Here is a 16447-nt window from a genome sequence, read left to right as displayed (position 1 = left end):
ATCCGGACAGAGTGTGTTTATGGTCACTTGTAGGTCCTAAAAAGTTACACATTTTACAATAACTTATTTTTGATTGCAATTTGCCTTAAAGAAATTTTTATTTAAAAAACTTATAGCATAATGTCATAGCCTGCGATTCTTACTTCAAAACTATATAAAGTTTGGCTCGGTAGGGATCCTACTGAGCGGTCGTGGTCGTAATAACTAATCAAGAAAATGTATGAGAAAATCCATTGTTCGGTAGAAAAATTAACAGTTACGTTGCAAAAGGGCAGTGATTAATTTTTTATTTTTTATTCATCCCAGATCTTTCACCTTTCCGTAGACACCCACATGTATGAACAGTTCCAGAAAATATGCTTTATCACGGTAAATAAGAACATTTCATCAACTGAAGCGAAAAATGAATAATTTTTCTCGCTCGCTTAGCTCGCGTTCTTAATTCATTACGGTATTTAACAATCAAGTGTTTTACTTATACGATAGTGTCACTGTATATAGGTCTAACTCATATAATTTAACTCATTTATCGAACTATCACAACACAGCGCCTTTGTTCGAAACGCCCGATGCGCCTTTTGGTAGCCAGTCCGGCCCTGCGGTTCGGATACATTGATTGTCTGGTGGTCCCCACTCTGCAATTTGACTACATTACCGGACACAGGTTTTCAACAAAAATTTTATTTTTTAATTTCATTCTTCATCTGGCACCAACAGATTCATTTTGATTTTCTATGACGTATGACAGCAGAGACATACACTAGGCCTATCCACGTTAGAAGCCCTTCCAGCGCTCTAAAAACCAAAACCCGTAGCCTTGTGATAGATCAATAAGCACTCTGGCTCCCGAATTCTAAGATGCAGAAAATTGTGTGGAAATGAGATTGTTCGATTTACTACAGTCCGATAAATCACGAAGATCGAAAGAAGATTTGATGCTGACTCTCAGAGTTTTGTAATCACTCATAGTGTTGTCGCTAACGGTTGAATTAAGTGCAAATTATTGCATCCGATAAAAACGCCTCCCAAATATCGTTTTGAAATCATGTTTATTGAACGAACATGTCCTATCAATTGCCAGAACTGATTTAATCATACAATCCACACAGTGAACGTTTGCATTCTAAAACTCAATTATTTGGTCTTTTGATTTGCTTTCTTCGATTTGAAAACGCGAACTGTATTGTCCGAGCCACCGGACACCATGTACTTTGGATTCGACCAATCGCAATCGTGCACTTTGTCTTCATGACCAATTAAGTCATACAGCGGAGCTTTTGAACTGGAAATAAAATCGAAATTTTCTATAGAAAGATTTCCGGATTAGAGAAATGTTCCAACCAACCTTCGAACATCCCACAATTTAACGTGATTATCATACGATCCGGAAATGAACAAATGCTCGTCCGTTGTTGACCAGCAAACCGTTTGAATCCATTGTGAATGTCCCAAGAACGTATTTTTGACGACTGTTCCTTCTGCAAAGATCAATAAATTCATTGCCAAACGAACATTCACTTTACAATCGATGTCGCACTTACGATTCGATCGTGGATCATATAGGCGAAGGTTTTTGTCAGCCGACGCCGTTATGATCAGTCCGTTCAACTGAGAGTAACTTATATCGAAAAATGATTTATTTCCGCTGATCTCCGACTTTACGCCTTCCATTCCCAAGTTCCAAATTTTTAACGTATGATCCCAGGAACTTGTAAGTAAACTTTCTTCATTTATCCATTGAACGCCTGAGACTGCTTCTCGGTGACCTTGCAACGTCAGAACCGGTGTCTGCAAGAATTTATTTTTAATTGAAGCAACATTAAGCTTAGCTTGAAGACGCCTACCCTTGTCTGTGCTTGAGCTGTGCGCGCTTTCTTACTTGAAGACTCGTCTTCTGTTCCGTGCAGATCTACCGGGAATGAATATTATGAGAGAACAATGTACAACGAACAGTTCACAATAATCTTACCAGCCGACCATATTTTTAGCAACGTATCCCAACTGCCCGTGGCGAACAACTTTCCCGACGGACTAACATCGACGCTGTCAATGCCTCTCTCGTGACCTTTGCAAACAAACATGCATTGGACAGCATTCTGTTCGATATTCCATTCCCATATCATAGCCGTCTGATCCTGTGATGCGCTCACAAAAACACCATTTTGGTCGTTCAACGATATCCACGATACAGCTTTAACTGGAGCCAAATGACCGGGAACTGTCAAGGTATGTTTACCCTTCGTTGTCCAAATATTTATTGAGTGGTCATAGCATCCCGTCAGAATCCTGTCGAGATAAAAATTTAATACGAATTTTGTGTGATCGAACGGACAATTTTGTTCGTTGAGCTTATACCAATTGTTTCTCGTATGTACAGCTGACACCCAATCATCATGCAATAGGCAATCTTGTGGCTCTGGTGATGGAAATCGTTCCACATATTCAATTTCGATTGTGTCCTCAAACGAAACTCCTCTTTCTTTCAGATGGCCACCTAGTCGGTTGCTTCAATGGCAACGATTTGTTGTCGGATTAGATGCAATGTTCTGCTCTCTTTATATCAAAAAATATTTACCGTAAAAATTCGCCGAGTACGAGAAAATCAAAGTCAACGTTTTTCAGGAATCCGGTTTCTTTCAGCAGACTGTTGACCAGAGTGTTTAGCTCATCTGTTGAAATGTTGGCTGCTATCGAATAGGGTGTGTCGGGAATTGCATACCTGGTTTAATTGGAAATTAGCTTCGATTACCATCTAAATTTACAGTTTGGCGGCAAGAAAGAAACAAACAAAATCTACTCATTATCGCTCCTCAGAAGTCCTTAGGTAAACGTAACAATACAACTGTAGTGACTACAGTGTAGTCACTCGAAATTATTGCTGAGAAAAAATCGGGTTTGTGCGAAAAATGCAAAACATTTCCGTCACACACTGAAGCTCGACCGAAGTCACAGATATTTTCATTCAATTTTACAGGTATTGGACACTCCATACCATATCATTATAAGTTTTGCTTTAAGCTCAAAAAAGCTAACTGTACATGCGACTGGTCGTTTTTCACCAGTGTGTTCCTTCATTTCTCGAAGTTCAAAGCCCATGTCTCTTATTTCTTAATAAATATCGCGGTAAAACAAAAACTGAATGAATTGTCCCATTCAAAATGCTGAGCTAGTTCTCGGAAACATTGTACTGTTGCAACGCTAGACAAGTCGGCGAATTTAGACTTAATAGTTTGTTTATTGGATATTCAGTGTAAAAATGATTTTGAAATAGCAGCATGGTTTTCAAAACCGCAAAGCTAATCATGATAACACACTGAATGAAATTCATTGAATGTATGTACTTACTGCTGTTGCTTGGTGGTGAAATGAATCTGTACTTGTCCTTCTCCTGTTTGAATTTCCATTTCGAATAATTTGTGGGTCAGTGTTACTACATCAACTGTTTTAAATTTGAAAAACTTATAACTCAAAGAAATGCCAATGCACGACCAAGAGTAGTAAAGAAATAAACACGTTTGTGTTTGACATTAGTTTGACAGATGAGATTTTTTTTTACACCGAAACTACCACCATTACAGAACGGCATGATTCCGAAATTCGGAACTCGGATCTAACTTCATATCAAAATAAACAGTGGTCTCGATATTGTCTGCGTAGAATTCGTATCCGAGCAGAAGTTAATGAAATATTGTTCAATCAAATTGTAGCAAATATTTGATTGATTCATTTTTAAATTAACAATAAATGCAGTGGTTACAATTGAATCATTGTTACTAAAGGCTGTATCGCGAGTATTAATTAAGTTATTTGATACTTAGTTACATGCAAGTGACGCCAACTTAGCAAAGAAAAAAAAATCTACCAAACGTTAAAGTGTCATCACTATAACATTTTCTTATATTGACGTCTACAATTCACGGCAGAGAGAAAGAACACTGCACAAATTCAAGGGAAAAAAAAACCAAAATAAACATAAAATCTTCCGAAAATGATTGAAATTCCAATCCAATTTTTGTTTACAATAATCTAGCCAATTGAACAATGTTGCAATTCTTCAAGAAAGGTATATTTTGTGAAGTAAATCCGTTGTGTTGTAACTTTTAAATTGTTGTCGATTAGAAATGTTTTGCAAGAGAAATTTTGTCCGTGTAAATATGAAATGATCAAAAATTTTGTAGGTCGCAAACGTGACGACAAATCGGAATCGAACGATAGCTGTGCTGGAAATGAGGATGAAATATTATTGGAAGCTGAACAATTTTATGCAGACAGTGTAGATTATGGTGAGTTCCGAATTGCATTTTTTTCGTAATTGCGTCGTTTCATTATTTCTTGTTTAGAGTGTCTTATCTATACACTCAAAATAATTTACTTTTATTTTCGATTGATCTACTAGTTTTTACCTCGTAACAAACATGAGAACCTGTATTTTCAACAATTTCCTGTTGTCGTCTGTTGATTATTTATAAACTATTTACTATGTAACGATGGATACGAAATGGTTCTGCCAGATTTTCTTTTTAATTATCGATTTCCTTCGTTTAGAAATTCCTCAACTCCGATTATTCCGATCGATGTTTCATGTAAATTATTTGCCTAATTTTCTATTTACGATTTCGTATTGTTTATATCGAATCAACGAACCATTTACTTTACTCAAATTTCACAATTTTTTCGTTTCCAAATATCGCATAAGTCACGCATGAAAGGTTCATTCATCGTTTAATAGCATGTTTAATATTCGAAATGGAAAGAAACTTTCTTCAGCTCACTGCATATTAAAGCTCTTTTTATCATCTGCATAACTATGAGAAAAGAGAATTGTGATTATGGTTTCGGGAATGAGTTACTGGTAAGGGGGAATTCACTGGCCAAATGATTGGCAAATGCGACAAAAAAGACTGCTCATATTAATGGCGCAGCCAGTAAAAAATCGATCTTTTCATTATCACAATAAATAAAAATCATCAAATCATCGTTTCCCTAATGTTCCCAAAATGCAGGCTGCGTTTCCACGTTGTATTGCGATTGAAATTCTTTGTAATCCTTTGATTTTACCTCACCCGTAGCCCTTTTCGCTAATGAACTCAGTTTGTTGATAAATTTCTTTGTCTCTGGGCCCATACAGCCTAAAGTCTCAAACGCAAGGGGACTTAGCAAATAATTCTGTTTCAAAGAAATATAATGGTCATGCTTATGTCTCTCAGCTTTGTCATCCCACAAGAGTGATCTCCCATGACTCCATTGTAACCAGTGCCGCTTTTAGCTTCTGGGCGCCATAGGGCAATTGGAAAGGTAGGAGCCAATTTAGTAAAGCTAAATTTTTTTAAGGACCTCGGGCGCCATTTTCTCTTGCTCCACTTCGGGCACCACGGGCATTTGCCCATTTGGCCCACATGGAAAAGACGGCACTGATTGTATCAAATTCATTCCGTCAGGTCTTTTACCATCATCTGCACTAGAGAAAGCATAATAGAAGATGTTATTCATAGTATCGTGTCTGACTAATTTTCCTTCTGCGCATTTAGCGCACGATAGACCATGTAAACCATCTTTTTCCACCATTTTGCCGCAAATACATTTGTGTTCCTCACATAATTGTGAACACACTCGAAGTCCAACAGCAATTCTAGCAGAATTGTTATCCAATAATAATTCTAATTGACTCGATGGTGTATCACTTGCAGCCACTTTGAAGATTCTTTAGTTGATGACGCAAGTAATCGTGCACGAGTCTTAAGATCACCAGATTCGAACAATTCATTAAATTGATGTTTGATCTTCGGAAGATCCCAATTTCTTTGTTCTTTTTTAAGTACATCAGTTTCTGGAACAAAATTACGTGGAATTTCATCGATTAATCGTAAAACATTAAATAGCCTCAATACAAACAACACACACTCTACGGATAATAGCGGCAGAGTCGAAATTTTGCTTGATTTTTGCAAGTGGTTCCAGGTGGTTCCCGTGGTCCAATCGAAAAGTGATGTATGGAAGGTGCCCCTTATTTTTGATAATGAAAAAGTCGTCCATACATCATTTTGTCCAAAAAACTTCAAATTTAGCCGATATAATTTTGGGTCATTTTGACTCTGCCGCTATTATCCGTAGAGTGTGTGTTGTTCGTATTGAGGCTATTTAGTAAAACATATTCATTACCGATTTTTAAATTAAACTTTCGGAGTGTAACCTCACACAAATCTGACGATGAATAAACCGACGACAAATAGGACGGCATTGCCGAATCCTCAACTTTTCTAATGCCCATACAAATTAGCAAATCAGTTACTAATTCCTTTTAATTCTTTCAATTACCAGATTAATTCCTAATTACCGGATTAATTCCGTTTTGGTGTTATCGCTCTTTAATTCCTATAATTTGTAATAATTCCACGATATTTTCTGTTACTATCCAAATCATTGTCTACTTTTCAGATACAATTCTCCACAAATTTTCTTCATTTCGATAAAATTGACGGAATTGACTGGGAATACGAGAAATTGATATAAATTGACAGGAAATGAAAGCAAGTTTCTTGCATTCACTTGTTTTTCGCTCATAATTCTTGTCCTCTCATTTACTTTTATTTTTATTATTTACCGGATGCCCCGGTAATTCCTTCGAGGGTAATTCCCCCTCGCTTAGTGGTGTTAAGGTAAAACAAATGCTTCGACATGAATGACGTTAATGCAAGAGGGAAGCGACTCTGGTAAATTCTGTCACAGAGTAAAGTAAATGTGAAGGAAATAGTGATAAATGCCAATGAACCAATTATTGCACGATTGCGATTGGTCGAATCCAAAGTGCATGGTGTCCGGTGGCTCGGACAATACAGTTCGTGTTCTCAAATCGAAGAAAGCAAATCAAAGGACCAAATAATTGAGTTTTAGAATGCAAACGTTCACTCCGTCGATTGTATGATTCAATCATTTCTGGCAATTGATAGGACCTGTTCTTTCAATAAGCGATTTCCAAATGATATTTGGGAGGCTTATTTATCGAATGTAACAATTTGCACTTAATTCGATTGTTATCGACAACACTACGAGTCTGCATCGAATTTTCTTTTGTTCTTCTTGATTATCACGCAGACGGTTTGTTGGCCGTAGAAAAACCGCCGAACAATCTTGGATCTTGCGAACAATATTCTGCATTGAAAATTGAGGGTGTAATTTCACAAACGCCTCTTTTCCGAGACTAATGATTTATTGTTACACGCCTTTCATTCGGTTGAACCTACCATTCATCTTCTAGGCTGAAAATTCCAATGATTATACAAAATTATCATCAGACGCTTAATAATATTAGCTTAAGTTTTCATCCACAAATTATTTTAGTTTCTAATTACAGTAAAGGGCATCAAATTTCAGCCTAAGTTCGCTTCAGCTGGTTCAATCATAAAAACAAAACTGGATTTGAGTGTTTGTACGGAGTTAACAATACATGCCTGCACTTGGTAGTGATGGACTGTATAAACATGGATAGCAAGTTTTGTTGTATTAGTGAAACAGCTGATAATCAGCTGAGACAAATTTAGGCTGAAATTGGAATTCCTTTTCCTGTACATTGTATCACAATCTTTTCTGAGTTGATTAATTTGTTATTTTTTTTAAATTTGTCTATCGAAATTATTAATGATACCAGCCTCGATACATTGAACTCTATTCGTTTTTTTCTTCATTCTTTCAGATTCCGATAGTCCGAATTCCAATTTTTCCAAAACAATTCTGCAAATCATAACGGACAAAAATTGCCTCAGTTATTTCGTTCAGTTTATGGACTCAAAGAAATCACTTCCGCCAGTTAAATTTTGGCTAGAAGCTGAGAGTTTTAAAACGGCTGCCGAAGTTGACATATGCAACGACCATACAACCGAACAAACCACTGATGATGTTGTCGACTCGTCAGCCGAACAGAATTCCACTTCAAACATATCAACCGACGTTCCCAATACAGTGCCAAAATTGTCCGAATCCCGAGACGATAAACTATTTATTAAGAAGGAAGCAACTGTTGATCTGAAGCAATCGCAATCCATGACCGAAATGAATGAGAGCGACCTAACGAAACATTTGCCGCTGACCGATGACGAGAAGTCACAGCTGTACGAACAAAACATTGTCAAACAGAATCTCAAAAATAAGCAAGAATCTCTACACATTCAAGAAGTGGAACGTAGTCGCCAGATGGCGTTAAAGAATCAGGAAAAACAGAAGCGAATCAATTTTCAATCGTCGATTGCATCGGATGCCATTCGAATTTTTAAAAATTATTTAACCACAAAATCGCCCCATTACATTGAAGTGCCGGCTACAGTTGTCAACGAAATTTCATTGGCACTTTGTTCTCCCAGCATAAACGACGATTCGTATCGGCCGATTGCTGGGTTATTTTCGGACGCTCAACTATACGTACTGGATAATATTGAAAAGGAGTACCTGAATCAATTCATCGACAGCAGTTTCTACTGTAAATACTGTGTTGACATCTTAACCAGTGAACATTTGAAAATTCAAGACATCCTCTGCTGCGAAGCGGCTCTATTTTATTTTATGGAATTCCTGGAACAGGAACACCATCGAGAGTATCTGGATTTTTGGATAGCAGCTACCAATTTTAAGAAACAATTCGAAAACATTGCTACTTACGACAAACAACAAGCACAAACCGATGCACTGGTGCTGTACGAAAAGTATTTCTCGCTTCAAGCGACAAACTCTCTGCGGGTGTCTGACTCTGTTCGCTTCAAAATTGAAGAACGAATTTGCACGGAATCTGATCCGATAATGCACTGCTTCGATTTGCCATTGCTGATAATTGAGCGTTACTTGGAGCGGAAATACTTCAAACAATTCGTTACATCGCAGTTGTTCTACAAACATTTATCGGAGCTGCTACAGAAAATCGATGGGGTGAGTGTGAAGAAAGAGCAGGACTTGTCTGCCAAAAAGTCTCGTCACCGTAAGACCTATTCGGATTGCAGCAGCGATAAAGCGGAACTGTTTCGTCACAACACTATATCGTCACAAAATACGTTATTAGCCGATGGTACGAAGAAAAAGATGCACGCAGCACAAGCGGGTGGTAATATGCAAATCGATTCACGCCAATTAAACAATCCGGATATGTTGTGGCGACGGAATTCAATATCCGGTTTGAATTTCGGTCGAATCGATTCGTTCGGTCGATACGAACGAGATTTTGATATGGAACCGGGTCACGAAAAGGTGCTAACGAAGGGGAACAAGTTCCGTCAGGTTGTGAGAAAGTTGGTGAATTTGCCGGAGGAAAAGGTGCAAGAGGAAATTGCATGGCAAGTGGCCGAAATGATTGTTAAAGATATCACAAATATTACGTTGAATGGATCGAACGGGTCGAATGAACTGAAGGATTTGCCGTCTTTATGACTTGTGATCGATAGAGAAATGATAATTATTGAACGTTACGCTATCTTCAGATTGATTTATTTAAAGAAAAATTATTTAAAATGCTCGGCACAAATATTTGCTCTATTTTCGTTTTTTTTTGAGAAATTTTTATTTTATTTTTTTTTCGTTTAGAATTAATACTTGAACCTAAATACCTAACTGATGAACCGAGAGAATCTCTGAATAAATTATATTAATTATACAAACAACAGCTGGAAACAGTTTTTATTTTAATTCAGTTTAGTTGGTTGGGCGATGTAAGGGAATGTGGTGACTTTGACGTTACAGTTGATAAAAGCGGTTGCTAACACGTTAGTAAATAGTGGTTTTCCAAACACGATGTGTTGCTCGCTTCGCTCGTAATCTCATTTACTAATTACCAAAAAGGTATTTCTACCCTCTTTTCTACCCTTTCGAAGGGCACAGCAAGTAAATTTTTGTGAATCCTGTATCGAGACGTATTTTCCAGTGGACTTTTTTATATGTACCTAGAAAGGTATTCGACCCTAGAAGCCAAAACCACTTTCAAAAAAAATTCTTCGAAGTTTTTGTGGCTGGTGAAAGATGATCAAAAACCGAAAACTTGCACTTTTCTTACATAAATTTCTCCTGTTACACGAGCTGTACAGGGTCGTGTGGGGTGTCATTAGAAAGGTAATCACATGTACTATCCACACCGAAATATGTGCAGTTGAAGTTTTCAACCGAAGACTTACACTGTTCTTACTGAAATTTCTCGAGGTACACAAAACGTACATGGTTGTGTGGGGTATCATTTGACAGGTAATATAATGTGCTTTTGGGCCAAATGGGGTCTTATAAAGTTTGTTTGCATCTATGATGAAATATGTACACCTAAACATTTCAACTTCTATTTCATCGTAGATGCATCCAAACCACAGAAGACCCTATTTGGCCCAAAAGCACATTAAATTACCTTTCAAATGATACCCCACACGACCAAGTATGTTTTGTGTACCTCGAGAAATTTCAGTAAGAACAGTGTAAGTCTTCGGTTGAAAACTTTAACTGCACATATTTCAGTGTCGATGAATTTTAAACACAATAAGTCCCTATTCGGCTGTACGTATGATTACCTTTCTAATGACATCCCACACGACCCTGTTCGGCTCGTGTAACAGGAGTAATTTTTGTAAGAAAAGTGCAAGTTTTCGGTTTTTGATCACCTTTTACCAACCACACAAACTTCGAAGAATTTTTTTGAAAGTGGTTTTGGCTTCTAGGGTCGAATACCTTTCTAGGCACATATAACAAGATCACCTTTTAAGAACAAAATTTAGAACTTTAACATTCTCTCTATCTTAGATTTTCATTACAGTCTCGGAATAGGGACAATCTCTTGTCAGCTCACTAAACCGATTTAAGTTAAGGAGTGCAAGGAAAAGTGAGTAAATTTTCAGTTTTTCTTTGTCTTTTTAATACTTGAAAAATCATTTACTTTCACTAAGATTTTTCATACAATTTGTACAGCGCATACTCATCATACAGCGGACTTTTCACCACCACACACTTCCAATAAATAATTTCTCCCAATAAAGCCATAACCGAGATAAAATATCCAATTCCTAGTGCCACAAAAGCTCCGTACATTTTCTTTAAATCCATCAACGCCTCTGCCGTCTCCTCTTCACTGTGCTCGTAGTTTCGCACCGCTTCTGATAACCATTTACTGACCAGTCCCGCTTCAATTAGTCGACGCAATAAATTGTCAAAACGTGGCTTGATTGCCGAATTCTTTTCCAATCCTATCGATATAGGCATATTGACCGCACACTCTTTCATTATATGCATGGGATGGGGATCTAATTGGGTATTACGTTTGGACCGAATCTCTTTCAAGGTGTTTTCGTTTTCGTAGTACGCATACTTTCCTCTCGCTACACGCTCAATCTGGAATTTCATTAATACAAACCTCAGAATGCGGTCTCGGTAGCAAGTTTCTTCATTTTATAAATGCTACAACTTTACCGCTTCCATCATGTCATTCACATCCTCTAATTTGGCTCCAATCTTCTGGCCAGCTTCGTCGAGTGATTCTAAAAAAAATTGTTTATTCTGTGCACCCCATGCTCCACAACCAATTGGACTTTCGGCGAGTTGCTGTAGAGTGTCGATAGTAACTCTGAAAATTAGGCAGTTGATGTGAAGACACTTGTCGTCATACATTGACATTGAGATTCACCTACCTGGGCGCGGATCGGGCTAAAATGGCTGTTAGTGAGGCTCTGTAAGCGACCTAGATTAGATTGAACACAAAAAGATTATGTCTTTCCTGCGTAATATTTTTGTTTTTGGTGAAGCCCCTGAAGTGCACATTTCTTACCACAACAAGTATACAATAAATCCAGTACCACCCGGTCAGAACGCGAATAGACCAACTTTTTGGAAACCTCGGCAAGGACACCACTAATAACATGCTGTACGTGTAGAGTATGCAGTTGCCAAAACTTTCGAAGATGTCCTTGTGCGAAACTGTCGGTCTTGTCTGCAACGTAAGATTATATTAAGTAAACAAACAGCTCCAGCCAAAATCCAATAAATGTTCTACCCTTTTCGGTAATATTTTAATTTGTATAGATATGGTTTCGCTGGTGGTGGATGTCCGTTTGATACGTTTTGTCGTTCTCACATACTTTTTCCGTTTTATCAAAACTTCTTTACGCCGTAGTCTTATGTGAATCTGTCCCAGAATGTAAAATACAAAACCCACAGAAAACAGGAAGAAAAGAACTCCGAGCCACATACCACCGCTGGTTAAAGATTATTTTTTTTGTAAGAGAAATTCCACTTAAATGCAACTACCTTCGTATTCACATACCTGAAGGGTAAAATGAGCGTTTTCCACGAGTTATCGGTTAATGATTCTGGTGTCAAAAATGTCAAGCATTGACTAGTGTATGGGACACTTAAGTCCATAATATTTAGATGATGAGGAGTATAGTGAAGATCTGCTATCCCGAAGTCAGCGTGTCGGTTTATCTTATTACAAAGAGCGTTATCGAGGTGATGTGAACTTGTGAGCAACGTTAATAGTTACCATTTCCCCTAAGAGACCACTCGCACTTCCATTGCTTTCCAATCTTCCCCATTTTGCTGTGTCTGAGTCAGTACTTTCGTAAAACTGTAGTGAGAAGTTCATTGTCTTTGCCATTGTATTCAAAATCTACTGGGGAAAATTCAACGACATAAGTACTTTCACTGGACTCGCTTAAGAAATTATTAGACAAATGAAGAGAATTTGATCGTAATAGTAATTGTTTCACCTCAACTTCAACGCCACTATGATTTTCAGAGCCTCCACTTACACCCGGTGTGTGCTTAAAAACTACAGCTTTCAATTTCTCATCTGAAACTCTAGAAATGTAACAAGAAAGCGCCCATTACAACAAAAAGACCTTTGGACGTACTGTTTAGATTGGTCAATTTATTTTCAAACAGCTTTACTCCTCTTTGATACCTTCCCGAACGCCATGAATCTAATTTTTTATCCACATACACTTCCTTTATCGGTAGCGGAAATGGAACCGTAGTCAATTCAAACCAAGTGCCTGTGCTTAAGTTTCCACGACGACTGTTGTCATTCTCTTTCACAAATATCACGTTGACTATCCTCCTCCATAGATAATGCAATCTTTTCGAGAATAGCCGATAGTCATGAAGGAGAACAAACTTCGAACGAGTGTCCAAAATACGAAACCTTCAAAAAAATTGGGAGACTCGTTGAAAAGGAAAAATGTAAGTCAACAATTTCCTACTAACTCATCGACAAATCGCAAAAACCGTTCCATCTGTATGCCATTTGCGAGATAGATGAGAAATGTTTGACAGCCTGACCGTTGGGCCTGCATCAATGAATGTAGAAAAATCGGTTCAGGTCTTAGGGTATCGGCAAAGTCGGGGACTAGTATTATAAAATAGGTCGATTGGCCTACGGCTTTAAACAGGCTGGCCGACAGAATTGATTGATACATTTTGTCGGTCACTAATGCGTAACAATGGTGACCTCTAGTTTTGTACATCAGGTCAATGGTTAGGGTTTCAATGTTTTCCAAAATATTTTCCGCTTGCAACATATTTTTAGTGATTGCTGTCGATCTGAAAAATTCGTTTGCGTCCAAATTAAATACCGACGATGAATCGACATCATATCCAAAATAAATTTATGGGGTTCGGTTCTAGGTATCATTCGATTTTACCTCAATATAAAAGCAAAACACAAAACTACGACCAGAAAGTACATTCTCTTCGATATTCTTTATCACAACGTTTCACAGTGAAAATGAAAGTTATGTGTGAACGGGTGGACTGACTGTAACTGAAAAAAAGAATTGAAATTGATTTTGTACGCAATGAGAAAGGTTCTTATCCTTTTGACAGTCAAATCTAATATGCAAATCGAGTTGTGCATAATTGATTTCCAATCAAAGACTTCCCTTTCATTCGAATGAAGAGTGAAAGTTTTCGTGATTCAACGGGACGGTTTTGCTGTTACTTCAGCAAAATAAGGTCACTTTACGTAGAGTTAATGACTTTCTTTCGGACATTACTGTAAAAATAAAACTTTCGAGATTTTTGAACTTTTGAGATGACACCTGATCGTAAAAATGTGCTGTAAAGCGTCTATAAGTCAGAGCTTCCCGATAAATGGTTAAATACGGATACTAGAACATTTAGAACTAAAGTAAAATATTCATGATTTTACGTAGTTGTTATTTCATCCCGGGTGCAAATAGCATAATAAAATACACTATTACACCAGGGTACAAATAGTTACGTCATTTGCACCTAATTGTCGGAAAATGGATGAGAGGGGTTCTTTTGAAAATCCACCTATCAAAATCGGACCCATTTCGTCTGGGATGGATATATACATGGTTTGAAAGGTCTTTGCCAGTAGACCTCAAAACAGGCCTCACACAGTCTCGAGCCACACCTGGTTGCTGGTGGAAGATCTCCGAAGTTGGAAAAATAGTGTTTTTTATCCGAAATTTTAGGCCGTTATAAATGATCGTTCCGGGTGAGAGTGGGCTCGTTGGAAAGCTGAGCTCAAGTACTTTCGGGTCATGCCTAGTTTGATTAGATTCATTGATATATGGGTAATTCCAGCTAATTTGTGACTGTTCGAAATATTTTCACCAATTCAAATGCGATTTCGGCAAACTTTTTTTTTCTTTGAAAGCTGTTGACCAGACGCGTCGTTTATGCCCCATATTAGGTCGGTGGCCAATAATCTCGGGGATATACCACCATAAAAATGTATGCTTGTTTTCAGCAAATTTTTGAAAATTCTAGTTTATTTCGCGAAACCTGAACCGATTTCACTAAACTTTTTTTTTGCTGAAAGCTATTGACAAGACGCGTAGTTTGACACCAATATGAGTTCATTGTAAAATGCGGTCTCGGGGAGATTTTTGTAAATTTGTTTTCCTGTAGATATGAACACTATAATTCCAAATGACACGAAATTAATTTTTTTTTGAAGATTTTTGGTTCATTCTGCTTTGAAGTAAGGTAAAATCACTTCGACCCAAACGTTGCCAAAATTACATTTTTTCATATAAAAACTGAAGATCGGTGTCATTCGAAAGCTACAGCATATGACTTCACAAGAAAAATAACTTTGGCTCGATCAGGTTAGTTGGGTGAGTAAAGTCGGTGAAAACAGCTTCCTAGTGGTGATAAAAGTCATCCTCGAATTTTAACTCGTCGAGGTTATCTCGAAAAATTTTGTAACCATTTTTTTAACCGTTTTTAAGCCAAAGCAACATTTTCTGTGGAGTAACAACCACCAATTGTGAAAAAAAAATTCTGGCTATTATAATAGCCAGAATTTTTTTTTTCACAATTGGTGGTTGTTACTCCACAGAAAATGTCATTAATATTAATGACCTCCGAAAAATATCACTTTTTTAGACATATCTCCCCCAAATTTTGGGTTACCAACCTGATATTGGGCTTAAACTGCGCGTCTTGACCATAGCTTTCAGGGAAAAAAACGTTTACCGAAATCAGTTTTTATTTGGTGAAAATATTTCGAAAAGTCACAAACGTGTAACGCAACTAACCGCAGACTTTTGCGATCACACAAGTCACACTTCGCAGGCTAAAAATTCCAATTCTTGTTGGTATGAAAGCAGTGTGTCTCCTGAGTATTAGAAAATTTATAGACTGATTTGTTACCGCAAAACATAGCCAACACAATTAACTTTATGACTTACAGATAACGAAATTTGTAACGCAACTAACCCTGGAACTACCCATATATTTGCAAAAATTTGCAAGAAATTTTTTTCAAAGTCTGTGTGAACTTTAGACAGGTCTGAGCTGATGCTTAATGTGAACCTAAGATGCTAGTCGTAACATACATTGTCTAAGCTTTTCATTGATACCCCATTTGCAGTGCTGGTGATTGCTGGCGAGTTTTACGAGTAGCGGTTGTACTAACATAAAGTTCTGTTATGTCAGCAATCACCAGCACTACAAATGAGGTATCAACGGAAAGCTTAGACAATGTATGTTACAACTAGCATGTTAGGTTCACATTAAGCGTCATCAGTACCAGCCCACCCCTGTCTATAGACACTTTATAAAGTTCACACAGATTTTGCAAATTTTTCTTGCAAATTTTTGCAAACATATATCAATGAATCTAATCAAACTAGGCATGATCCGAAAGTACTTAAGCTCAGCTTTCCAACGAGCCCAATCTCACCCGGAACGATCATTTATAACGGCCAAAAAATTCGGATAAAAAACACTATTTTTCCAACTTCGGTTTTAAGGTCTACTGGCAAAGTCCTTACAAACCATGTATATATCAATCCCAGATGAAATGGGTCCGATTTTGATAGGTGGATTTTCAAAAGAATCCCTCTGACTTTGTTCAAGGAAGAATCAAATTGCTTCTGACGAGACATCCCATTACTAGGACAGTTTGTACAAGGAAGACCCAAGTGGTAATGAGGAATCTAGCAGCCAACACACAAATGTCTGGCAA

General features: G+C 37.5%; 3 protein-coding genes across 3 annotated transcripts; 1 reads left to right on the top strand and 2 right to left on the bottom strand.

Annotated features, from left to right (window-relative positions):
• Positions 1 to 1030: 1030 nt before the first annotated feature.
• Positions 1031 to 3645, bottom strand: LOC119077114 (ribosome biogenesis protein WDR12 homolog). The gene is made up of 8 exons (XM_037184282.1): positions 3346 to 3645; positions 2576 to 2719; positions 2356 to 2505; positions 1970 to 2286; positions 1845 to 1909; positions 1542 to 1788; positions 1346 to 1478; positions 1031 to 1282 (listed from the first exon to the last, which is right to left on the bottom strand). Exons 1-8 carry the CDS (start codon positions 3402 to 3404, stop codon positions 1135 to 1137), a joined length of 1263 nt encoding a protein of 420 aa, XP_037040177.1. The 5' UTR covers positions 3405 to 3645; the 3' UTR covers positions 1031 to 1134.
• A 219-nt stretch (positions 3646 to 3864) lies between these two features.
• LOC119077108 (A-kinase anchor protein 10, mitochondrial) lies at positions 3865 to 9635 on the top strand. Its single transcript, XM_037184268.1, has 3 exons — positions 3865 to 4063; positions 4179 to 4283; positions 7691 to 9635. The coding sequence occupies exons 1-3, from the start codon at positions 4042 to 4044 to the stop codon at positions 9406 to 9408; spliced, it is 1845 nt and encodes a 614-aa protein (XP_037040163.1). The 5' UTR covers positions 3865 to 4041; the 3' UTR covers positions 9409 to 9635.
• Positions 9636 to 10869: 1234 nt separating this feature from the next.
• Positions 10870 to 13523, bottom strand: LOC119075569 (probable glutamate receptor). The gene is made up of 10 exons (XM_037182037.1): positions 13210 to 13523; positions 12858 to 13147; positions 12714 to 12796; positions 12488 to 12613; positions 12269 to 12429; positions 11999 to 12200; positions 11774 to 11935; positions 11637 to 11686; positions 11419 to 11572; positions 10870 to 11340 (listed from the first exon to the last, which is right to left on the bottom strand). Exons 1-10 carry the CDS (start codon positions 13521 to 13523, stop codon positions 10894 to 10896), a joined length of 1989 nt encoding a protein of 662 aa, XP_037037932.1. The 3' UTR covers positions 10870 to 10893.
• Between the last annotated feature and the right edge of the window lie 2924 nt (positions 13524 to 16447).

This window comes from Bradysia coprophila, unplaced genomic scaffold, assembly GCF_014529535.1.
Source record: "Bradysia coprophila strain Holo2 unplaced genomic scaffold, BU_Bcop_v1 contig_232, whole genome shotgun sequence".
NCBI classification, from domain to species: Eukaryota; Metazoa; Arthropoda; class Insecta; order Diptera; family Sciaridae; genus Bradysia; species Bradysia coprophila.
This window is presented reverse-complemented; position numbering and strand designations above follow the sequence as displayed.